Source organism: Dama dama, chromosome 30 (genome assembly GCF_033118175.1).
Source record: "Dama dama isolate Ldn47 chromosome 30, ASM3311817v1, whole genome shotgun sequence".
Classification (NCBI taxonomy): Eukaryota; Metazoa; Chordata; class Mammalia; order Artiodactyla; family Cervidae; genus Dama; species Dama dama.
The window spans coordinates 54,937,161-54,962,400 of record NC_083710.1 but is presented as its reverse complement, the minus strand read 5'-3'; the positions used below and the strand labels follow the sequence as shown (position 1 = coordinate 54,962,400).

Below are 25,240 nucleotides of genomic sequence, written 5' to 3'. Positions count from 1 at the left end.
ATACAGACAGGCTTAAACCTAAAGAAACATCCATTCCAGGACTTCCCTGGTGGTCCGGTGATTAAGAATCTGCCTGCCAATGCAGGCAGGGGACACTATTTCCATCCCTGGCCTGGGAAGATCCTACATGCTGCAGGCAACTAAAGTGAACGTGAAAGTGAAGTCGCTCAATCACGTCCAACTCTTTGTGACCCCATGGACTGTAGCCTACCAGGGTCCTCAGTCCATGGAATTTTCCAGGCAAGAGTACTGGAGTGGGTTGCCATTTCCTCCTCCAGGGGATCTTCCCAACCCAGGGACTGAACCCGGGTCTCCCACACTGCAGGCAGACGCTTTACCGTCTGAGCCTCCAGGGAAGCCCGCAGGCAACTAAGGGCACCGCAATTACTAGAGTTAGGCGCTCTAGAGCCCACAAGCCACAAGTACTAAGGCGCACAAGCCTTACAGCCTGAGCTCCACAACAAGAGAAGCCACCACAAGGAGAAACCCATGCACTGCGCCTAGAGGGTAGGCCCCACTCCCTGCAGCTAGAGAAAGCTCACGTGCAGCAACAAAGACCCAGAGCAGTCAAAAATAATAAATTAAAACACGTAAACTTTAAAAAGAAGCTTCCATCCTAACTTGGCGAGAGGCAGGCCACATGCAATCAAACATATAAGTGAATGCTACAATTCTAGATAATAACATATGGTCCTAAAAATCAGTGCCAGGTGCCTGTGATGCTAGGTTTGGAGAAGGGCGTGGTGATGTAATTATATTCACTGGTTAGAAACAATCTCTTTGAGAAGGTAACAGAAGTGTTAATGCAGGAGTGAGGCTGGATAGAAAAGAGGTAAGTTTGGCTGGACTTTACTGAACATGTGAAAGGCCATTGCTCAAGTTTAGAACTTAATTCTACCCGAATTAAGAGAACTTTGGAAGTTTTTTAATAAGGGAGGGAGACAATCTTATTTTATTTTTAAGAGATCCACAGAGTTTAATGGTGCTTGGTGAAAGGAAAAAAAGAAGACTACTGCCCTTAAAGCTCCCAGGAAGTACACACATACAAATACATGAATAGACACAAAGACTGCAACACTCTTACACACATACACACAAGTACACACACATACACAATCGTGCACATAGGTACTTATATACATACAAAAGCACATGGATATACTCACACATATGTTCAGGCACACACAAGCATTTGTACAGATGTATACAATCACACATACATCTGCACATACATGCATACACTCATATGCATTCACACATGTAGACACACAGGTATGCACATACAAGTATACATATGTGAATGCATACATTTGTGTGTATGTGTGTGCAAGTGTACACATAGGCAAACACATATACACACACACACACCCAACCTATGAAAAACAATAGGTAATCATTTGAAATACTCTCTTTAATAAAAATTAGAAACGTAAAACATAAATTTTTCTTGTAGAGTCAAAGTAAATTAAGTATTTAAAAGTATCCAAATCATTGCTGTTGTTTAGTCGCTAAGTCATGTCCAACTCTTTGCAACCCCATGGACTGTAGTCTGCCAGGCTCCTCTGTCCCTGGGATTCTCCAGGCAAGAAAACTGGAGGGGGTTGCCATTTCCTTCTCTGGTAGATATTTCCAACCGAGATCAAACCTACATCTCCTGCACTGGCAGGCAGATTTTTACTGCTGAGCCACCAGGGAAGCCCCATCTAAATCATTAAGAAAACATAATTCATGTGAATCTTTATTATTGCTATTAATTATTTATCTCCAATGTGCCAAATGTGATAGTATTATGATCTCTAAATTGATGCATGGGGCAAGTGACACAGCCAGAATTTGAACCCTGATCCTTTAGACTCCCTGCTCCCTTTCACTGCCTCAAGCTCCCTCCCTGAAACACCTAGGTAACCAGGGAAATCAGTGCTTTCTTCTCAGTTTATTAGCTGCAAAAAACTGCAAATGTCTGTAACGACGGGTCACTAGTTCTGCAACCACACCAGCATTGCTGAGAATAGGATGGCCTGATGATGCACACCAGCTTTCAGCCAGCCGGGCCCTGGCTCTGACGAGGCCTGCAGGCATTAGTGACACATTTTAGAATCAACTCATAATAATATCATGTAGTGAGTGAACGGAATGGAAAGAGGTTCAAAAGAAACCACATGGAATTACTTGGTATGCTTCTCAGCAACATGACAACAAGCTCAGTTTCAGATATGTTCCATCTGTTTTTTAAAAAATAAAAAAAAAAAGCAAGAGGACATAAGCTTTCCAGATTTCCCTGGCAATTCATGGGTAGGGCAATTCTTTTACAAAGTACACTTTGTTAACCTCTTCGTCTTTAAACATACATTGCACAACATACATATATACACACTGCACACAAATATAGTATACATGCACACACAATCTGTACATAAACACATTCACACACTACTTACACACCCACAAAATACACTTATTTATATACACTACACATACATACATACATGTACACTTATGTACACATACTACTTACATACACACATACACATTTATATATATATATATATAAATATACACACTGTGATGGGCTTTCCTGGTGGTTCAGATGGTAAATAATCTGCCTGCAATGCAGGAGACCTGGGTTTGATCCCTAGGTTGGGAAGATTCCCCAGGAGAAGGGAATGGTATACACTCCAGTATTCTTGCCTGGAGAAGTCCAAGGACAGAGTAATCTGGTGGGCTACAGTCCATGGGATTGCAGAGAGTCACATGGCTGAGCAGCTAACACTTTCATTTTCATATCCACACTGTGATGGTTAATTTCACATGTCAGCTTGACCAGGCCACAGGGTGCCCAGATATTTGGTCAAATATTATTCCAGGTGTGCTGTGAGGGAGTTTGGGGATGGGCTTAACATCTGAATCTGTAGACTGAGTAAAGCAGATGGCCATCCCCAACATGGGTGGGCCATGGCTGTTCAGTTGAAGGACTGAATAGAACAGAAGGGCTTAGGTAAGAGGAGACTTTGCCTGCCTGAGTGCTTGATCTAAAACATTGCTCTTCCCTTGCCTTTGAATTGAAGCTTAAACATGGGCTCTCCTGGTCTAAGGCCTTCAAACTGGAACTGGAACTACACAACTGGTTGGGTCTCCAGCTTGCCAACAATAGATCTTGGGAACTCTCAGCATCCATAAGGGTATGTGCTAATTCCTTATAATAAATCTCTCTTTCTACCTGTATATTCTACTGTTTTGTTTCTCTGGAGAATCCTGATTAATACACACTCATATACATATCAACACATTTATATATATACACACATACATTTATACATAACACACTTTTTATATCTTTAATAAATAAAATTCACTTAAAGTATATTTTTTTAAACTTTTGATTTATTTTATATTGGAATATAGCCAATTAACAACGTTGTGATAGTTTCAGGTAGACAGCAAAAGGATTCACCATACATATACATGTATCCCTTCTTCCTCAACCGTCTCTCCCACCCAGGCTGCCACATAACATGGAACAGAGTTCCCTGTGGTATACAGTAGGCCCTTGTTGGCTATCCATTCTAAATATAAAGTGTGCATACATGACATTACTACTTACACTGTACATACACATACATGCTCACACACACACACACACACACACACAAAGAAATAAATACTAGATAAGGGTAGTCAAATTCCCATTAAATTTCTCAAAATATACCTTATAGCAGATGCCACCTGAGAATAAAATGCAAGAGGTCACTTCTGTGTATCAGTCATATAGAATTGCCTAATATGATGTATTTGGGAAAAAATAGTTTAGTTTGGTTTGAATTCCAATTTGCTCTCCTGAATGCAAGTACTCAGAATTCCAGTGAGTTTATAAATGTCAAAGGAGAAATGAAAAGCTTTAACTTACTTACCTCTTAATATTTTTATTTGTTTCAGGATTTACTTTAATAAGCCCATTGAGGTCTTGCTTCCTTTGAGTAAGGAAATGAGTTTTAATGAATGTCATTAAAATAAAACACTAATCAAGTGAACAATGATTGTAAAAATTAAGAAGTGATAAAATATACACATTCTCTACCAATGTAATTTTCAAAGCTCTAAATGCATAATAAAACTCTTCTCTCATATCCTGAGCTAAAAACCATTTAAGTTTCTTAATTTATCAACAAGAAACTTAGCATGTTTCTGTTTTATTCTCAAAATGTGTATGTATACATTAAATTACTTGCTATTTAACAAAATCCTCCTTGCCCTCAGATACATCTTAGTAGAATATCCCAGATGGGTGGCACTGAAGTAATGTAAGCTATTAATAGATAAAGTTCTATACTGGATGCAGATATAATGTAAATTTCCATCTAATAAATCAGATATAATTGCCTGTTCTATTTTTAGATGACAGTAACAATATAAATAATAGTTTTTCAGTATTAAAAATAATAAGAAAAATATATGTCTTCATATAAATGCAACCACTCCCCCAAATCAAGCCTTTTAGAATATAATTAGATTGTGTGTGTGTGTTAGTTGCTCAGTCATGTCCAACTCTTTGTAACCCCATGGACTGTAGCCCAACAGGCTCTTCTGTCCATGGGATTCTCCAGGCAAGAATACTGGAGTGGGTAGCCATTCCCTTTTCCAGGGGATCTTCCCAACCCAAGGATCGAACCCAAGTCTCCTGCATTGCAGGCAGATTACTCACCATCTGAGCCAACAGGGAAGCCCATAATTAGATTATGGTAAGTTATAAGAGCAAGAAAAAGGCCTTAACATGGTAGGAAAATAAATGACTCACTTCTCGGGGAGATGCATGTTTCCTCCATTAAAAGGCACTGAGAAATATCAGAAAGGGCAGAGCCCGAATCCAAACGGGGCAGTAGGAGGTGGCAGAAGTACTGCAACTGGGCCCTGCTGCCTTGTGGACCCAGCTCTGAGCAAGACCAGGATGAGAGGCTCTGACTCACAGAGTGTGTACCTGCCCAGCGCCTCCCCTGGACTGCCTTCTGAGCAACCATCCTTAGAGAAGTTGATTGTCAAGAGTTTTAATCAAGCCTTACTCTTGGTTACCTTTGCCATTTTAAAAACTCACTTTTAAAATGTCAAAATTGTACTTTCTTTAGACACAAAGAAATTCAATTCAGTAACTCACCTCTAAAGCCAAACCAAAATCTGGGAGAAAAGGCAACTTCCTATCAAACATTTGGGACAATTCTTCAAAAATAAGCAATTTCATGGGGAGTAAGGAGGAAAGGTCATGTGACCCATCATTCTTATCCAATTCCATGCTAGTAAAACATATTTCTGAAATTAAAGTGCCAAATCATTTTAACTTTGTGCTTCCCTGTGGCTCAGATGGTAAAGAATCTGCCTGCAATGCAGAAGACCCAGGTTCGCTCTCTGAGTTGGGAAGATCCCCTGGAGAAGGACATGGCAACCCACTCCAGTATTCTTCCCTGGAGAATCCCATGGACAGAGGAGCCTGGCAGGCTACAGTCCACGGGGTCGCAAAGAGTCAGACACGACTGAGTGAAACGTCTTGTTATTATCCAATCTCATTATTATCCAATTCCATGTTAGTAAAACATGTTTCTGAAATTAAAATGCCAACTCATTTTACCTTATTGTCACTTACAGAAATCAGATTTAAAGACACTAGTATGTCTTACCCAGTGGTGTTTGCACTTTCTTTGGGATTCACTTTGATAATGCTATCAAGGTCTTCACTTCTTAAAAAAAAAAGAAAATTAGATCAGTTTTAAAGTATTCCCATAGTATTTTTTAATATACACATTCCACATTATTGATGATTAATTCAAGCTTTTGGAGAAAATTATTATACTAGTATTAAATTCATTTTTGTTATAAAACTTTTCTATCAATAAAAAGTTAACTTAATCTCTAGGATTCTATTGGGCCATGTAAATTTAAATTAAGATAGAACGTACTATAGACTCTCCAAGGTAAAGCTCGGGGCAATAGGGTTCAGGCGCAGAGGAGAGGAGCCAGACTCAAAGATATGTGCCCCTTCAGTGGACTGAGAAAATCACACAGCTAACCCAGGGGAAAATAACCAAGATTCGGAAACATAAAATTGTATCTCACCCTCTGCTTGTCTGATCTGTCGTGGCGTTTGCTTTAATAACCTCTTTGAGATCTTGGCTTCTTTGGGAAAAACATGAAAACCTTATATCAGTTAGGTTGCATTCAGTTTTCTCTGAAAACCATATAAACAAGAACGTCCCTGAAAGGGTGTCCGATGTTTCCAGGGCCAAATGACTGGAGAAATTGTGATGTAATTTTTCCTTGGCTTATGTTTATTAATTTCCACAGTTTAGAAAGCTTCACCAGGACTTCCCTGGTGGTCCAGTGGTTAAGATTCTGCACTCCTAATGCAGGGGACCCAGGTTCAATCCCTGGTCAGGGAACTAGATCTCTCATGCCGCAGCTAAGACCCAATACAACCAAATAAATTAAAAAAAAAAAAAAAAATGACTTTACCAACACACCTCTCACTTTGCTTTTTTGTCCTTTATATTTCTCAATTTAAATAGAAAATTTGTCTCATTTTTAAATTATTTAAGATAATATAGAATAACAAACAGGCTTTCCTGTACATTAGTGCCACTCAAGCATGTGGTCTTATGGAAACAGGATTCATCATATTCCTTACTTCCTCTTTCTGACAGACCCCAAAGTGCAACAGTTTATCTGTGACAGAGGAATCCATAACACTCCATTTCTAATGAGGTGTAAAAAGCTAACTGAAAAAAGGGAGCCCCGTCACGTTAGAAGCTTTACTTACCCTTTCTCGATTTTGTTAGCCCTTTGATTAACCTTAATAAGACTTCCAAGGCCTTGGTTTCTTTACAACATTGGAGGGGGTGGAGAGAGCAGAGCAGTGGAGAGAGAAAGAGAGAAATTCAACAGCAGATTTCTCACAATAGGAGTAGGATGTTATCAGTACCTAAAACATCAGAAATCTTTAGAAATATTTAATTCAAGCAGCACTTATGCCAAATGCTGATATGCTAACTATCCTATAGTGAGGACCCAACCATGACTCAGTCATGATTGATTCAATTTAAAAGTTCTTTCCACATTTCAACTTTTGCTTTCTTTATCCTTTGAGGGTGGGTTGGTGGGAAGCTAACTTTAATACATGTGTTGAGATATTGTCTGCCTTAAACTTGAAAATCATTCATATCAAGGGTGGAAATCAGAGGATCAACATTTTGAATCTAAACACTTTGAAGATTTAGAAAAGTCATCTTTAATAAAAAAAGCAACCTTGGAAAAGTAGAAATAACTCTATGATGACTCCAGTACTTTATATGAATTGGTCACAACCAATAAAACTTTCAGAGGCTGATAGCTTAAAACAGGGAAAATGAAAGCTAATCTCTCTAAATCCCCCAATTGTTCAATGTTATTTTCATCTGTCTCTGTCTTTCACTGTGATAAGACTGTTGACAATCTGAGGTTTTCTTTCTGTATAAAGAAGAAGGAGGGAAGAAGGAAAAGGAATTATGCCTGCCCCCTACTACATCATTGAGAGCTGTCTTTTCTGCATCAAAGCCCAGTCGCTATCAAGTTATCCCAGATCACAAATCATTCCCTTTTTCCCTCTTCCCTAGCCCATACAATGATTGATTTGTGATACTCATCTCTCTTTTCCTAATTTCCACCACTTTAATGGAACTTCCCAAATTTCATTTCTTAAAAAATCTGAAATCTCATCTTCTCCTCTGAAACTCACATAACCACTTATAGAGAATTGACTGCTTTCTCACTTCATCTGTTCTCTATTTGAAAAAAAAACCAAAATCACCTATAATAATGCTTGCACATTCATGCTATACTAATAAGTTGTTAATAAGTATTTGATGTCTGAATGGAGGTGGTGATTGTCAACACTTTTTACTATATAGACTTCGTTAAGTGTTCTGCATTAGAGAGGGTTAAGAAGGCATACTGCCAAGCTTGACCAGGAAAGCTAGAATATCTGCCTGGGCACAGATTGGCACAGATTAATGGTTTTTAAAGATAACCAGGACAATAGAAATCATCATGTTAGGAAGGCAAATCTAATTACTAACCAGATACACAGTAAAAATAGCCAATCTGGAGAAAAAGCAGTAGAGACCTCATAAATCTTTAGCCTTATGCAATTCTTGATTGTTCTGGGATTTTCTTTAATGAAATTGTCAAAAGTTTGATTTTTTTTCAACATGAAAAATAATATCAGTAGTAATTCATTTTCTTGTATATCAGTGTCAGTCTAGAACTGTAAGTTAACTTCTTTAAGTGTTCAGTTACTGACCATTAATTAACCCTTTTTATGATACAAAGTCAATAAAAACATGGCTTTTGACGTTGAGATGTTTACAAGTGCATCTGAGTGATAGACAAATGAAGTGAGTTGATCAACATTCCAAGTGAAAGATGCTTTAGTCCCTGGTAAAGACTTCAGGGGTGAGGGGCTACACTACTGGCATCTAAATGTCTTACAGTGAATATATTTAGTCCTTAAACCAGCCTATTGTCCACTACTTCTAGTGATCTGTTTGACTTCTTTCATGTTTAGATGTAAAAGGGAACTTGGAGACCATCTATTTAGATCATACCCTTCATTTTATGGATTGAGGAAACAGAGGCCACTTGTCCAGGGTCTCCCTGACTGATCCTGGTGACAGAGGTAGCACCAAGACAGCCCCCCATCTCCTGACCCTGATCAAGGGTCTGTTCCACCAGCCTGTCTGACTCTTGTTTTGAGCAGAAGGTCTCCCCCAGGAAATGGCACACAGTTTAGGAATCAATCAAAAAAGGCTGTAAGAGTCTCAATCAAATCTTACCCTTTGCCATCTTTATCTGTCCGGGTATTCACAAAGATGAGATTTTCAAGGCTTTTGGCTCTATAAAACACAAAGAAATTAAAATAAGAGACTGCATATTGAAAAAAAAATTATGTGTTATCTTGAAAGGTCAGAAACAGTAAAAATTTTCATGAATTGCTCATTTACTCTTACTGAATAGAGCAGCAGAAATCCTTCTGGGCAATTATGTCTGAACTAAATGTACAATACTGAGTGCACTGCCCCATCTGTTAGCATATTTTTATGCCAGAGGAGAGAACTCCCCTCCAGCTAATGTCTGAAAGAATAAAACAAGCAATCTGGGAGATAATATTTTCAGGTTAGAGACAGATGCACTTACCGTTTCTCCGTTAATTCTGACTTAAGATTTGCTCTGAAGAGACCATCAAGACCTTGATTTCTTTAAAAGAATTGAGTAAAAAACCTTGTCACTATTAATGATGGAGACTTAACTCATATGAGCAAAGATCAGTTTATATCTGAGACAGGAAATAGAAGTTGTTGGGAAAGATGAACCACGCTTCCTGAAATCACTTTATTCCAAACCAATTTTTTTCCTAGACTCAAATATTAAATTGCGGTGGACCTTGGAGAAAAGAAAAGAAGATACAAACTGGGGAACCACAAGCTGTAATAAGTCCATTGTTTGCATTCAAGGAGCGTTATTCTTTTTTAGTATGAGCCAATATTTACAAAGCTGGCCATGACATGTGGACACCTGGAGTTTCAGGATTTCCTGAAAGTGTCCTGCAACTCTGGGCTCAAATTCTCACATTGCAACTGGAGCTGAGAAACACCCAGGCATCTGGGACAGGCACTCCCTCCATGTTTCAGAGCCAACTCCCTTCATGCATCTCTACCCGCCTGGCCTCGTCAGACTGTGGAGTCTGATTCCTGATCTAATACCTCCTCTCTCTGTAAATTAAAACAAGCAAACAAACAAAAAACCCGAAAAGCAGCAAATCACACTGAGTCGTTGGTAGTCATTTATTAATAGATCATTTTTGTCAACGCAGGGTATGAAAAATCACATCTCTTTATCATCAGATCTATGAACTCATTTGACATTTGCTTTGTTTCTCGTTCACTCTGGTACCTACTTATTTCATGCATTAGTGGGCCAAGTAACAGAGAGAGAACTAAAATTGCACTTCAAGCTTCAATTAATAAGATCTCTAAATTATGCAATTACAAATGATTCAAAATAAACAGGTAATATTAACTAAGAAAATGAGTGGGTTTTGTAGTGATTAAACTAAAAGCATTCAGTGACCAAACAAAACTATTTACATACTAAATAATAGAAGTTCAGGAAGATAAATATGTTTATTTTTCTAACTGCTTTACTAAACAATGGTGTATGAAAATCAATAAGACTTTAATATTAGTACTTTTAAATTGTAATAACCATTTGTAACAATGATGAAATGATGATTTCTGCAAGCTTTTTGTTCAAGATTTGTAGGACACTTTTGACTAGCCCAGTATATGGGTCCTCATGCTCAAAACTACTGAAAAGTACCAAAGTGAATTCAGTAATAAAGTGAAAAAAAAAAAAAGATCTTACCTATTCAAACTTTTCTTCATTTTGATGAGATTATCCAATTCTTCACTTTGGGAAGAGAAAGAATGTCTCCCATCAGTAAAAGTCAGGGACAGATTCAGCTTAAAACAACTATTTCTGAGTTTTTTGAAGTTCAACAAACATCCCACCTTCATCATCCATGAAAAACATGTCTATCTTCCAAAGCTCTCCTCAGACAGAGCTTTCTCCAAGAAATCTTTCCCAGTCCTCTAAGTGAATAGAGTCCCCTACATTTTTGGAAGTCTTGCGGTGTTTTGGGTTTTTGTATCTCCTTTATGGTACTTACTTTGCATTACTTTGTAATGTATTAAGTTGGCCAAAAAGCTTGCTGGATTTTAAGTAAAAATAAGACATGTTTTTCAGATTCACCAAGAATTTTATTGAATAATGCATTCACTAACCAAAATTTTTGCCCAACGCAATAGTAGTCACGCACTTGTCTCCTTGCTTCTACATATATGAGTGTGAGTGTACACAGACAGACACACAGACACATACACACATTCACACACCACTTACAATTTATAGCAGTTTTATATTGGATCCTCTCCAGTATTTAATACAGAGTTTTTCACACAGTAGATGCTTAATATAAGGTCAAATTGCATCAACAAATACAGATATATTGACTTATTATAGATTATATCTTTGCATAATGTGCTTGCACAGAGAAGCTTTTAGAAAACACTCATTTATCAGTAAGTCTGTCTCTTTCTTGAATTGTATTCCCCCTCATTCCTGGTCAGCTAGATTTGCTCTCCTGTTTTTGTATATGAGAACTGTGAAGTCTATTGGCTGCTTCTTCAGGAGCTACCTGTTTAAGCCCAACCCCTGTGTTCTGGAATATTCCTTAACTCAGCCCTCTCCCTCAAGAAGGCAGCTGGAGTGGTTTTTCCTTCCTATTTGCTCCTCACAGAACCTCCTCCCTTCATCTCTTCTATCTACCCGCTTTACCCCCATTTCTCTTGCCTTCCTCATCCAGTTTTCCAGTGCATAAATCTTGGTTCTCTCTTCTTCCTGCTCTAGAATCACAAATTTTCCACACTTCCTCAATATTCCTCTTTCTTCTTGAGTCATCACTGGCATAGACCAGGAGGCCAAGTAAGTAGGTAGTTAGACATTCAGGTTCCCAAGTTAGGGATACTTGGATTCCAATCCAGGCTTTACTGCTTATTACTTGGTGACTGGGTGAGTTGTCTAAACTCTTGCTCCCTCAATTTTTTTCAGTTTGAAAATAAGACTACTAATCATCCCCACCTCAGAAAAGAGCCAATAAGTTAATGAATAGAAAGTGATTAGCGTGATTCCTAGCATGTCATAAACTCAATTAATTTTGGCAATTATAGTAAACAGTTCCCAGTCAATATTAATGTTCTCATTTTTAAAATGTTCATTACATTTATTTTTTAAACTGAATTTAGAGGCACCAAGACTTTGGCTCAGCTCTAGAGAGGTATAGTCACTGAGTCACTAACGTGCTTGGAGATGCCTGATATAGCAGATCACCAGAATAGTTACTGGGATGGTCTTCTCAGGGACCTAAAAAACTTATTCAATCAACGGCCACCACAGAGATGAATCCTTTCAAGTAATAGTGTGTATTCAATGGTAGAGTCAAAGGCTGAGAATAAATATAGAAATGTGAAAGTTGCTGATCCTGACAAAAAACAGATTAATGTTCTATCCTTGCATGGGACAAACGTTACCCAGATCCTGACACAACGCTATACTGTCATCTCTTATTTGAAATTCTACCTTCCAACTCTGAGACTACAAATCTGTTCCATGTTCCCTAGGGAAGGAGCAAGCTCTATAGATTTTCGCTCCAAACCTTTCTGACTGGTGAGTCACAATGATGAGATTATCAGGATTTGGGGTTCCACAAGAAAATTAACATAGATCATGAGAAGACACTCTGTGGGAAATGAAGTAAAATGGGGACTGTATTCTGAATGAAGAAGTTGAGCTTTTAAAATGACATCAAGTTGATGAAAGCTTGGATATTAAGTTTCACCACCACATTTGCAATAAATTAAATGCTCTTAGTCAGATAGGAGTAATAGTCCATTTCCCAAAGGAGTATTACAAAGCAACTCAGATAAAAATAAAAGCTATATTGAGTCCTTAGATATAGCCCAGAGCATCAGACATTTCCCCTGGTCCCCATCAAAGTAGCAGCTTCTCCCTGTGAAGACCGTGTCTGGCTGTGGAATTTGTGTATTGGGTGAGGAAGAGGGGACAGGAAAGCTAATCCAACTGAAGCTCTCACTGTTTTTGCTTGACTGGCGCCAAACCGTAATTGCCCTTCGGCATCACTCACCTATCTGTCCCTTAAACACCTGTCAAAAAACTGTTCAATCCCCATAAAAATATTATCTCAAACAAAAATGAATAAATAAAATGAGAAATCTAGACAACAGAAGACTTAGACAATGGAAGAAATGAAAATGAAAAATTGAGGATACTTTCCACCGTCTCTGTCCAAATTTAGACTGTGTCCATGAGTCGCAGAGAAGAGCTCACTGTCATTTCTGTGACTTCTCTTCAGGTCTTTGACTGAGCTGGCAATCCTAACAACCCTCTTAGCACAGCTAACTTCCACTGAGCAAGGAAAAAAATTCTGTAGGCACAGGATTAAACCACGGAATGTTTATACCCAAGGTTTCCTCACTGCTCAGCATTGTGTTTACCATTATCCACTATATAAACACTTCTACTTTGCACAATGCATTGTGTTAGACTTTGCAGATGACAGATGGTGAGAAAGACAAAGTATCTCTGCTTTAGGAGATTAAAGAGATAATAAAGAAGACAATACATTTATATAAATACCATAAAACAATACTAAATATGATTAGCTGTTATGTAACTTGAATAATAGGACTCTAATCACTTAAGCAGGCAGAATCACATCTCACTGGGTCACTCACTTGGAAAAGACCTCACAGAAGCGCTGGTGTCTGATCTGGATCTTGAAAAATGGGTAGGACTTGAATGTATAGATATGGTGGCCTTAAGGCTGGAAAAGGCCTCATGAAAAGAATGGTATAAACAAAGGCAGAGGCTCTGGAAATTTCAGAAAGGAAGTGGTTTAATTTGGTATTGAATGTAGGATAAATGGAACTGGTGAAGTCCGAAATTGCTAAGGAATGTTAGGTCAGCACCAGGTTAACAAAGGCATTGAACGAAGTTATATGTAATTGAACAGGCCATGGGGAGCCAAGCAGAGTGATTTTTCAAGCAGAATCATAGAAAGAAAACTCCAGCAGTGATGGGCAGTAATGGTCTAGTGGGAGAAGAGACTGGAGGAGAGTCAGTCAGTCTGAATAGCTACTCTGATAACCTGTGATGGAACCAATGAGGGTTTGAACTGGGTGAGGCCATGGGGGTGTGCAGGGCACTTTAGACATTTAATCCATACATGCCTGATACTGCATAGAGGGGTCAAGATGAAAGAATCAAAAATGATTCCAGAAAGGTGAGCTTGCCTGAATGAAAGAACACAGAGAAGACAGGAAATACCACCTTTGGGGAGGAAGTTGAAAATAACCTAGGACATTCTATATGGGGGTGCTGGGGAGATGGATAAGCACAGATCCGGGTCGGAACATAAATACAGGACTGGGGGTTTGGAGCAAGGTCACCACCATGAGCGTCACTCCACAGAAGAGAAAGCAGAGAAAGAAGAGTGTCCGTCAGTGTCAGTATTGCTCATTCCTCGGGAACACTAATCTAGAGACTGACTCTTTCTTCCTTCAAATTATATATAATAAGCAGCATCAGGATTTCATTCATATTTGGAAGATTTAAAGGTACTGGCTAAGCATTTTTGAAACAAAAGAGAAGGAAATATGCAAGTTCAAAACCTCTTGAGCTCTCACCCCTTGTTAGTTTTCTGAAGCGAAGTGGCCACTTTGACAATGTTCTCCAGGTCCTGACTCCTTCAAACAATGAAAAATAAACTCAAGTCAATGACAGTTGAGCTATGCTTAAAGGAACTAAAGTATCTGTGTTCAGTGAAGAAAGCAAAAGTCCATATGTTATCAGAAATTACTGACTTTAACTGAGTAACAATAGCCTATCACATCAGCTCACAGCATTCACACACGCGCACACGTGCACGCCAGTCATTCCACCCGGGCATTGCCTCTGCCATCTAGTGCTCGCTGAAATAATTACAGTTTCTCCTAAAGACGTGTATCGGCTTTGTGCAAGTTACATACTTAAAAAGGATATTGGGGGGATATTCAATTAACTGCACAAGTAAACACAGAGTATGTTCAGAAGTTTTTCTATCAACCAGAGAACATTATAATGTCACTGAGCATACATCCTTGGGCTTCCCTGGTGGCTTAGATGGTAAAGAATCCACATCCCAATGCAGGAGACCTGGATTCGATCCCTGGGTTGGGAAGATCCCCTGGAGAAGGGAATGGCAACCTGTTCCAGTATTCTTGCCTGGAGAATCCCATGGAGAGAGGAGCAGGGCAGGCTACCTACCACTCATGGGGTGGCAAAGAGTTGGACACGACTGAGCGACTAACAGTTTCAGTTTTCAAGGAACATTGAGCAACATATTCAGAAGATCAATTAACCCCTTATATGAAGTGAAAGTAGCTGTCTTCTTAGACTTCCAAAGGGAAAGAAAGTACATTTAAAACTGTAGGGTATGTGGAATCACCTGGCATGTAATGGACTTAAATCTCTATGTCATGAAAAGGAATAATTAGGGAAAACCTTTTAGGTTTACCTGAATTAAGACCTATGTTTCATAAACAATACTATATAGAAAGTTAACAGAGTTCCATGAAGAAAGAATTTTGTAGTCAAGTAAATTTAGGAAGCATAACTGGCTTTTAGAGATTTGGAATGTACATATACGCACATTGAAGGCTCTGGAAATTCATGATAGAGAAATCTATTCTCCTGTGTTTCCTAAATGTGTTGGCCTTTAAATGCCTCTTTCCCAGAACATTCATTGATATCTTGTGGCACATGGGACATACTGTAGAAAATGCTGAGATACAACTGTACCTTAAGTCAGTAGGTACAAGGTACTCCCCCAAAAGGAAAGGTATCTGTGTGACATAAGTCTAAGAGTCAGGGGGAATAATAAAGAAAAAAAAATGTACATAAAGTTTTGCACTTTGAAAAGTGTTTTCAGTTAAAAAAAATTGTTTAAAATAAAGATTCATTATAATGGTTAAGATTGTAAATTAAGATGGGCTTCCCAGGAGGCCCTAGTGGTAAAGAACTTGCCTGCCAATGCAGGTAGACATAAGAGACATGGGCTCGATCCCTGGCTTGGGAAGAGCCCCTTGAGAAGGGACTGGCAACCCACTCCAGTATTCTTGCCTGAAGAAGCCCATGGTCAGAGGAACCTGGAGGGCTACAGTCAATGGGTCACAAAGAGTTGGACACAACTGAAGCAACTTATCCCACATGCACAAGATGGTAAATTAATGCTGTGGTTTTTACCATAAAAAAAATAAAACTGGTTTATCATATTGGTTGACTTATAAAATAACACTCTTCAAAAACCTGTTTCAAAAATAGTATTTTTTCAAATAAATAAATAAAGATACACCTAAAACAAATACTAAACGAAATGGGATGTTTAAGACAATAGGTGTAAACCAGGACTGTCATGGGGAAATCTTACTCAAAAGCATCAATACAATTTGTAAGCCTTTTACTGCTGGTGCAGGTGAAGCTCAGTGACTATCATACAGCCAATTCCAAGCAAAGGTTTTGTAGACGTTCAATCAGATGACTGTATTTCCACCTATTCCCTTACACATCAACACCATCTATGTCATAGTCTCTGGGACAAGTGTTAGGAATAAGGAGAGATTTTCCTGTCTTAAGGGGTTTGATCTTATTCTGTTATCATATTCAGGGAATTTTGGTTGTTCTTAATGTAATGCTTAGAAATAGCAATAAAAGGAATAAAATTATCTAAGTACATATAAAAATATTTCTTACCCACTATTGAAGTCAGTTGGAAAACTGATTTTGTCTGTTTTATTAATTTCATGTATGTTTCAGTGTTCTAATAAAGCATACTTTATCATTTATACAATTACATAGATATAGAGATATCAGGATAGATCATTGTACCTTGTATTTCTTTCAGCAGATCTTTTGGCTTCTGTATATACACTTGGTTTAGCTGGATATATCTGCCTATATTTTTCAAATTAAAGATAAAGTCTGTTAGGTAAGAAAACACTTTTCTGTTAAATTTAAATTTATGAGAAAACATTTACATTCAAAGAGATGAAAGTATGCTTGCTGGAATAATAGCACTATGAAAATAAACTTCTAAATATGTTCATGTTCATTTATTTTAGTTTTCAGTCATCAATAAAGCACTTATCTTTATTAGATAAATACACTTATCTCTATTAGATAATGATACAATGTTTTTAAATAGTAAAAAATCATGTTTTGTTAGGTGTCAGAGGAACATCTTTTTCTCAAAGACTCATCCCATTTGAAAGCTATCAAGAAATATGTTTGCTCAGATAATATGGTAAACACTATCATTTTTCCAGCACACCCACCACATTGGGAATGACCACACTGAGTTGTTAGAATTAAATTTTACAATGTTAGGTTCTGTAACAATTTGTGGTATAAGGCTTTTCTCGCTTTTTTTCTAAGTATCTAATTGACCTACTTACACATTCTTGCTTGTTCTCAAGAAACTAAATTCAACCATTTTTTGTACTCCTGAGGACATGTGTTAATTACATAGGAAACACTTCCCTTTCATATTCTTTCATTAAAATCATCTTGCTGTGATTAAAGTAATCAGGGTTTAAAACATGCAAGTTGTCCTCATTTTATATTTAAGATCATTTGTGGAAGAAATAAATTAGAGTAGTAAAAACAGATTAGACCAGTTCTGATGAAATTTAGCTTCTTTTGAATCTATTCAGTTCACTGCTTTAGAATCCAAGGTTTTGAATTTAGGAGGTACTAACACCAACTTTTTTTAGCCCTCTAAAAATCTTATTCACATTAATATTAAATTGCTCAATACTGTCAAAGTAAAAGGAAAAATAACATAAGATAGAAAACCTGAAAAGTGATTTTCAAGTGTATAATTATACCCATTGTGCAGATTAGAAGTCATTAATCTGGCCTATATTTTTCATTAATTCAATGAAGAAGAATTTTTTTAACATTCAAAAAATAATCATCCTCTCCTCCTAAGGACAAAATTTCAAAGATCCTGTGACATTTCAGTGAATAGAAATTCAGACTTAAGTTTTTAACACATTAGGTTGAATGCCTAAAGCTACATAGCCCTGTCATGCAATCAGCATTTTCTGGCCAAAGTTATCCTCTTAATGAAGAATAGTTTTCCAATAGTCCTACATGTTGTCAAAAAAATCACCATCAAAAAGTAAAAATACAAAAGAATCGAAGGCAGGCCATCAAGCGAATCTAATATATTTAGTCTTCACTGAGATACCATTTTAAAAATCTCTCAACAATAATGGAAATGTGCTGTGTGGGTCTTGGAAAATAGCCTGAGATTAGTAAACTGTTTAATAGCAACACACGGGGAAGTGCTCAGATCTCCGAATTAGTTTCTAAGTATTTGTTTCTAAGTATTAATTAGAAGCACTGCGTTTCAAAATGGAAAAGCAAGTCTGTCTTTTTTTTTTCTTGATTTGGAGGCAAGGTAATTATAGCATTTTTCAAAATTTGTTATAGCTTTTAAATAAGTTACAAATGTCTCAATAAGACTAAAGAACTACCCAAAGGTATTTTCTAACATAAGGGAGGGTTTGCACAGTAACATAAAGTTTTAAGAACATCTTTTGTTAGAAAATGTAGCTCTAAATGGGAATCTTAACTAGTTAAGGTATATATCTATATGTGTGTGTGTGTGTGTGTGTGTTTGTATAAATATATATATGCACATATTTGTTCTTCTTGCTGTTGTTCAGTAGCTAAGTTGTATCTAACTCTTTGCAATATATATATACAATATATATACATATCAATATATAAGCAATATATATACATATCAATAAATGGGCTTCATTGGTGACTTAGTGGTAAAGAATCCACCTTCAATGCAGGAGACATGGGTTTGATCCCTGGGTCAGAAAGATCCCCTGGGGAAGGAAATGGCAACCTGCACAGTTTTCTTGCCTGGGAAATCCCATGGACAGAAGAGACTGCTGGGTTACTGTCCTCAGGGTCACAGAGAGTTGGACATGACTGAGTGACTAAACCACCACTGCCACACATATATACATATATATTTATATACAGGGAGAGAGGGGTTTCTTACATATTGGCTCCCAATACATAAAGTAGGGGAAACCTGAGTATGAACATCTCCTGGGCGTTACTATTGTTCAGTTTCTATCTTGAATGTCTGTTCCATAGGACAGGTAGCGGTCATAAGTATCCAGAGGCAAACATAAATACACATTTGTGTGGGCAAATGGAATTAGAGCAACTTTCCAAGTGCTTCTGCAGTGAACCTGCACAAAAAACATACCCATGCTTTGCACAAGTCACAATTCATATGGTGTCATTTCCTTTAAACTTAATTTTGCAAGAAATTCTGGAATGCTAGGTCTTACCTACTATCCTGCTTCAGCTGGTTAGGAGATGAAACAGCAGAACTGGGCTTTGGAGGTATTGGAGGATGAACAGTTGGTTCCCTTTAGAACAGAAAATAGCAGTTCATTTCACCATGGAAACCAGGTAAATTTTAGCATCTATTCACCAAATGCCTTTGTTGTCTATGTGGAAATATCTCGTGCTTCTTACAACCCCTGTGCATGAGCTACTGGAAAGGCTAGGATGTTTGAAGTTCTAAACTTTAAAGAAGTCAAATCTGTAAATTACAGGAAAGTTCATTTAATCAGATTTTTGGAAACCCTGTCCTCCCCAACTATAGTTTGAAACTTTATGTGTACTTTAAACCACTTAGTAATTTACTAGACTATCTCACTCAAGTTGTGATATTTTGGGTCAGCAGCGCATGAGCAGAGTAAATGGTTCCTGGGCTAAATTAACATATAAGCTTCTTTAGGAATTATGTCAACTATCAAGCTGCTATGGAAACAGCAAGAAAGGTTTTCAATTCCACAGACCTTAAGATGAAGTTGATTTGAAGCTCTTAACTAAATCTACCTTAAACATTGACAGCATAGGCCAGTTTGATGCTGGCAGAGCTTACAAACACTGTCAGCCTAAATTTTCCAACAAAGCACCAAGACAGCCTCTGAAATGGCATGATTTGATCACCCAGGAACTGAAACAGGCAATTATGGGCATATTTGGCATGGAGTTAGCACTTTACTTGGGTTTCCCTGGTGGCTCAGTGGTAAAGAATCCACCCCCAATGCAGAAGATGCAGGAGACATGGGTTTGAACCCTAGGATGGGAAAATCCCTTGGAGGAGGGCATGGTTATCTACTCCAGTATTCTTGCCTGGAGAATCCCGTGTCCCACAAAGGAGCCTGGCAGACTACAGTCCATAGGGTCACAAAGAGTCAGACACAACGGAAGTGATTTATCAAGCACTTTACCCAGGGCATATCACTTCCCTACCCCCGAACTCCCACCCCAGAAGTTCCCCATAACCCTCGAGATAAATTCCATAGAAATACCCTGTGATCTCAACTCTGTACCTCTCTGGCTTCTGCAGTGCACTAGGGAGCATGTAGACTTGGGAGTTAAGCTGCCTGAATTGTCAGCTGTGGGACAAGGGCCTAAATTATTCCATTTCCTCATTTGTAATAGCCCTTCCAACAGCACTGTGGGGGTGTTGTTGGGACTGAATGAAATCATGCTTTTATTTAACACATTTATTGGTAGCTTGCTATGCATGAGGCACCCTACAAAGTGGATAATTTCCCTGTTTTCAGAAGGTTTTCAATACACAAATAAATAAATGACAGAAGAAGAATAGTACTAAGAAGCAAATAAAACAGTGAGAGAGTAAAGTGATGGTGTGGGAACACCTGTATGTGAGGTGAAATATAAGCCAAGACCTGAAGGAAGTGATAAACTGAGCCATGAGGCTGTTGAAGAAAGAGTATCATCAGATTGGAGATGGCATCTAACACTTGAAACTGGATGAGACCGTGCAGGAAGTCAGTCTACATAGAGAAGGAAGAGGGCCAAGGGTGGAACCCCTGATCCCAGCAATATTTAGACATCAAGAATAATGGGGAGGAAACAGAAAAGGAATCTGAAGAGAAGCAGCCAAAGAGAAAAGAAGAGAAATATGAGAGTGTGATGCCAGGAAGTCAAGTGAGACAAGTGTTTCCAGAAAGAGTAACTAGCCTTGCCAAGCCTTGCAAGACATTTGACAGATCAAATAAAACTGGGGTGGAGAGTTACCATGGTGTTGGCAACATAGTGGTCATTGATAAACCTGACGAACACAGTTTTGATGGAACAGTAGTGGGGAAAAAAACCTTCTAGGAGTGGATCTCAAAGAAAACAGGAGGCAGAGTGATAGACGTAGAGATTTCTTTTGAGACACTTTGCAGTGAAGAGGGAAGAGAAAATTGGGAAGCTACCTGAAGGTTGATAGGTCAATGAAGGGTACTAGAGTATGTAGATATGATGACGGAATGAATCAGGGAAGATGGCAAATCTGATGGTGCAGGAGAGTGAGCAGAAAGTGCTTAGACATGGGAAGCAAGGAGGCTGAGGGCACATGCAGGAAGGTTGGTCATGGAGGCACAGAGAGCGAGCTCATTGAACCCTCTCTTCAATCCCAGAGATAAGTATTCTGCTTCTTCCTATTTTATAGATGAAAAGACAGAGGCACAGAAAGTGAAAATAAATACCCCGTGATGATACAGCTGGTAAGGGGCAGAGCATGAAATCCAAACCAAGAAGTCTGGCTCCATAAACCATCCCCCATGGTGCTGCCTCTCAAGGACTCTTTGGGCAACACCAATGGCTCCGCTGAAGTCAATCCTCATGGAACTAAAATAAGGCTAATACCCATTGCTTTCTTTCACCACGTTCGATTCTTCAGGGGCAGGAGCAGATTGAACAGAGAGTGGATTTAAGGAAGCTTCTAATTCAGCCAAGAGAGTACAATAAAGACTGATGACAAGGGAAGAGAAGGGGTATGTAAGGACGTGATTACAGTGAAGGGCTGTGGGATCTGAGATGGAAGTGGAGGGAAGTGAGGATGTGAGGGGAGAAAGGCTGTGGAAAGATGGTAGAATCAATGGATTGGTGGTTGTGGGACTGGAAAACTTCTGGAATCAGAGAACTGGAGGGACTGAACCAGAAAGTGTGGATAGAAAGTGAGTATATGGAAAATGGAAGCCAGAAAAGGGAAAGCTTTGAAGTTTTGTAGTGTATATGATTTCTTACAAGGGCAAAATCTGTGGGTGGCTGGGCTAGGGCAATGGACAAGATTGCTGGAGAAGAGATCAAGAAAGTGAAAGCCCAGGATGCGAAGGATCCATTACATGAATTTGGGAATCATTAGGAATTACGAGGGCTTCCCTGATAGTTCAGTTGGTAAAGAATCCACGAGCAATGCAGGAGACCCTGGTTTGGTTCCTGGGTTGGGAAGATCCGCTGGAGAAGGTATAGGCTACCCACTCCAGTATTCTTGGGCTTCCCTTGTGGCTCAGCTGGTAAAGAATCCACCTGCAATGCGGGAGACCTGGGTTCCCTGGGTTGGGAAGATCCCCTGGAGAAGGGCAAGTCTACCCACTCCAGTATTCTGGCCTGGAGAATTCAATGGACTATATAGTCCATGGGGTCACAGAGTCAGACACGACTGAGTGACTTTCACTTTCAGGCATTGTGCTGGGAGGAGTGTTTGTGGGAGACAGTGAGCCAAGTGCTGAAGTCCCCACAGAGTGAGGGTGAGTGACTCAGAGACCTTGAGATGACTCGAGGGAAAGAGAGACACTCACAAGGGAATGGCTTCAAGGAGGACAGGGAGTTTTAGGAAGGAAGGAGAAATAGAAGTTAGCAATAAGGAGCAAACAGGATCCCTCCTCTTCCTCCTGACCTCGAAGTATATGGGATTAGAAGAAAAGCAGCTGTCACCAAGAAGGAGGCTGGGAGAGCAGGGTTCTCTGAGAGAACCCACCAAGGAGGGAGAGATCATTCAGTGAGAGATGAGACTGAAGAGGAGTGAGTTTTGACGATAACGGATGACACATCCAGGAAGGTTCTGCAGACCGGTTTGAGGGGTTGGGATGCTGTAGGGCTAAGTCAGGTTCAGTGATGCACAGAACTCTGCAGGGATGGTCCAGGTGATGAGAAATAATCTGACTGGGGTTCCCATAGGGATCCATGGCCAAAAGGATAGGGGACATGATGGAATTAGTCCTGAAGCTTTTCTGGCCCTGGGTGAGAGGCAGGAGAGGAGTGGACACAGAGCACAGTGGGCCTTCTGGTTCTTGTGTTGATGGTGGCTTTGAAGCCAGCAAGAGGGCAGTGCAAAGCCTTAGAGCACCACCTGGCTTAGTGTAAGGGTTGTGGCTGCTGTGGTTTTCACGCCACGTGAATCCAGCACTGCAGCGGGGCCAAACCACCGGCACTTCCTAACCCCATCCCACCCCAACACTATGCTCTTTCTCCTCTGGAGCGTACCTCCTGCTCCTGTCCACTGGAGAGCCCTTCTTGCCCTTCAGCCTCTGGTTTAGGGGTTACTGTGCGGAGTGGTACCCAGTGCTCCGGTGGACACTCTTCTATGTCTTCCAGTAGCACACATTCATCACAACACATGCCGTGCTGGTCTGAATTGCACATAATTTTTTGTCTCCACCCTGGCTGGACCGAAAGTCCCTAAAAGGATAGTTGCACACCAAGCACTAGGATTGTACATGGTGTTGGTGCCTGATAAAGATGTGTTTGAAGAGGGAGGGATTGGCTGAATTTTATTTGGTAAGAAGGAAAATGGGTACTGACAGGAGTCTAAAGCTTTGAAAATCTGTTCAAGTTTACCTGTCCCATAGAAGTCCATTGTCCGTTGTTGACTCCACTACTGAGTACCTGATAGCTCAGTTGGTAAAGAATCCACCTACAATGTGGGAGACCTGGGTTTAACCCCTGGGTTGGGAAGATGCCCTGGAGAAGGGAAAGGCTACCCACTCCAGTATTCTGGCCTGGAGAACTCCATGGACTGTATAGTCAACAGGGTTGCAAAGAGTCAGATACACCTGAGTGACTTTCACTTTCATCAAGTACCTGGTGGGCGCTGGGTGCTCAGATGAGTTACTGTGTAATATGAAATGCCTGCAAAAGTAATTTAGAGGAAAACACTCTCCCCATTCTGACCTAATGTTAGATTTCACAGTTAGAAGTTCTTTTATTTGTATTGATTGTCATCATCTTCTCTTCTCAAAACATATCCCTGTGTTGCAACAATGTAATGTCACTCAAATGATAATGCGTCTTTCATGTATCTGTATTGATGAACTGGTTATATGCTTCTCTTCCAGGGATAGAGGAAAGGATAAGAAGGTGGTTGGCCCCAGGTATTAATGAGTCTACACAGGGCACTGGATATCTGAAAACAGACAGGAGAATAGTAACTAGGTGGAAAGGAGGATTACAAAAAAAGAGACATGGGATGGTGCCCAACTTTGCTTACGCCAGAATCACAGTGATAAAAAGCTAAGTTTCTTCCACATAAAGTGGTGCTAAGTCACTTCAGTTGTGTCTGACTCTTTTGTAACCCCATGGACTGTAGCCCACCAGGCTCCTCTGTCCATGGGATTCTCCAGGCTAGAATACTGGAGTGGGTTGCCATTTCCCCCTCCAGGGGATCTTCCCTACCCAGAGATCGAACCCTCGTCTCTTGCGTCTCCTGCATTGGCAGGTGGGTTCTTTACCACTAGCACCACCTGGGAAGCCACTAAGCCCTCAAAGAGGCTGGAAAATATTGTGTGGGTGTGTCTGAGAGGCAGAGATGAGTAGAGAGGAAGATCTGGGTGTACAGGAAGAAGATGGTTTGGGGAAATAAAAATCAGGTGTGCATTTGTGAAGGCCAAGAAAAGCAGAGAAGCGAGAGTAATGCATTTACACCCCTGCTGGGCTGGGCCAGGGCAAGACCATGCTGACTTCAGTCCATCTCAAAGGAGCTCTTTTGCATCTCTGCAGTGACAGTCACAGATGACAGAACCCCAGCCCTGGGGGCAATGAGAGGCGTCATTCATGCTGAGCCAGGAGCTGGAGGCCATGCCAAGCAGGGGCTTTAGAATGCGAGAGGGAAGCAGGAAGCTGTGGCCTGGAATGTTTTGAAGAGACCAAAAACAAGAGACATTCATGTGGAATGATCCTGTTTGAACAGCACTTTGAGATGCGCTGTTTAAGCTTGGATCAGTTGACCCTGGTTCTCCCCTCTGTCTTTCCCTCCAGCCTGTAAGACCTTCCGCAGGGTTGATGACGCCACACTAGCTGCTATAATTATAAAAAATAACTTCCAGGAATCAAAAGGCAGCTTTCCTGGGCAACGTTTGAAAGCCTGCAGATTGTAGCCCGAAGGCCAGAGCTAATAGAAATAACACTGTCAAACTGTTTCTGTTCCCTCGTTTTCATAAGCTCCTGCAAAGGTCACTTCTTTGTATTCTGGCTTTTTTGGAAAACATGCTTGGCTGTGTGACTCGTGTTCCAGAATGGCTTTGTGAAGAACATTTCTATGACTCAACACAGGTCAGGGTTGAAAGAATAATTGACCCTTAAAAATTGATGGTGAGTTTTGTTTTTACTTTGCATTATGCTTAGCTGTTGTAGTCTGCCAGTAGGATTCTTATTC

General features: G+C 39.7%; 1 protein-coding gene and 1 non-coding gene across 4 annotated transcripts in view; one reads left to right on the top strand and one right to left on the bottom strand.

Annotated features, from left to right (window-relative positions):
* Nucleotides 1–25,240, bottom strand: part of SCEL (sciellin) — a 335,541-nt gene that overhangs the window by 51,781 nt on the left and 258,520 nt on the right. For all 3 annotated transcript variants that reach the window (XM_061133261.1, XM_061133262.1, XM_061133263.1), the window contains 10 exons: nucleotides 19,068–19,148; nucleotides 16,576–16,641; nucleotides 14,337–14,396; nucleotides 10,438–10,482; nucleotides 9,211–9,270; nucleotides 8,850–8,909; nucleotides 6,800–6,859; nucleotides 6,100–6,159; nucleotides 5,664–5,723; nucleotides 3,909–3,968 (listed from right to left, as the gene is read on the bottom strand). In XM_061133261.1, coding sequence (XP_060989244.1) covers nucleotides 3,909–3,968; nucleotides 5,664–5,723; nucleotides 6,100–6,159; nucleotides 6,800–6,859; nucleotides 8,850–8,909; nucleotides 9,211–9,270; nucleotides 10,438–10,482; nucleotides 14,337–14,396; nucleotides 16,576–16,641; nucleotides 19,068–19,148 — 612 coding nt within the window. The remainder of the gene's footprint in view (nucleotides 1–3,908; nucleotides 3,969–5,663; nucleotides 5,724–6,099; nucleotides 6,160–6,799; nucleotides 6,860–8,849; nucleotides 8,910–9,210; nucleotides 9,271–10,437; nucleotides 10,483–14,336; nucleotides 14,397–16,575; nucleotides 16,642–19,067; nucleotides 19,149–25,240) is intronic.
* Nucleotides 6,350–6,422, top strand: TRNAR-CCU (transfer RNA arginine (anticodon CCU)). Its single transcript has one exon. It is a non-coding gene; the product is annotated as a tRNA-Arg (tRNA).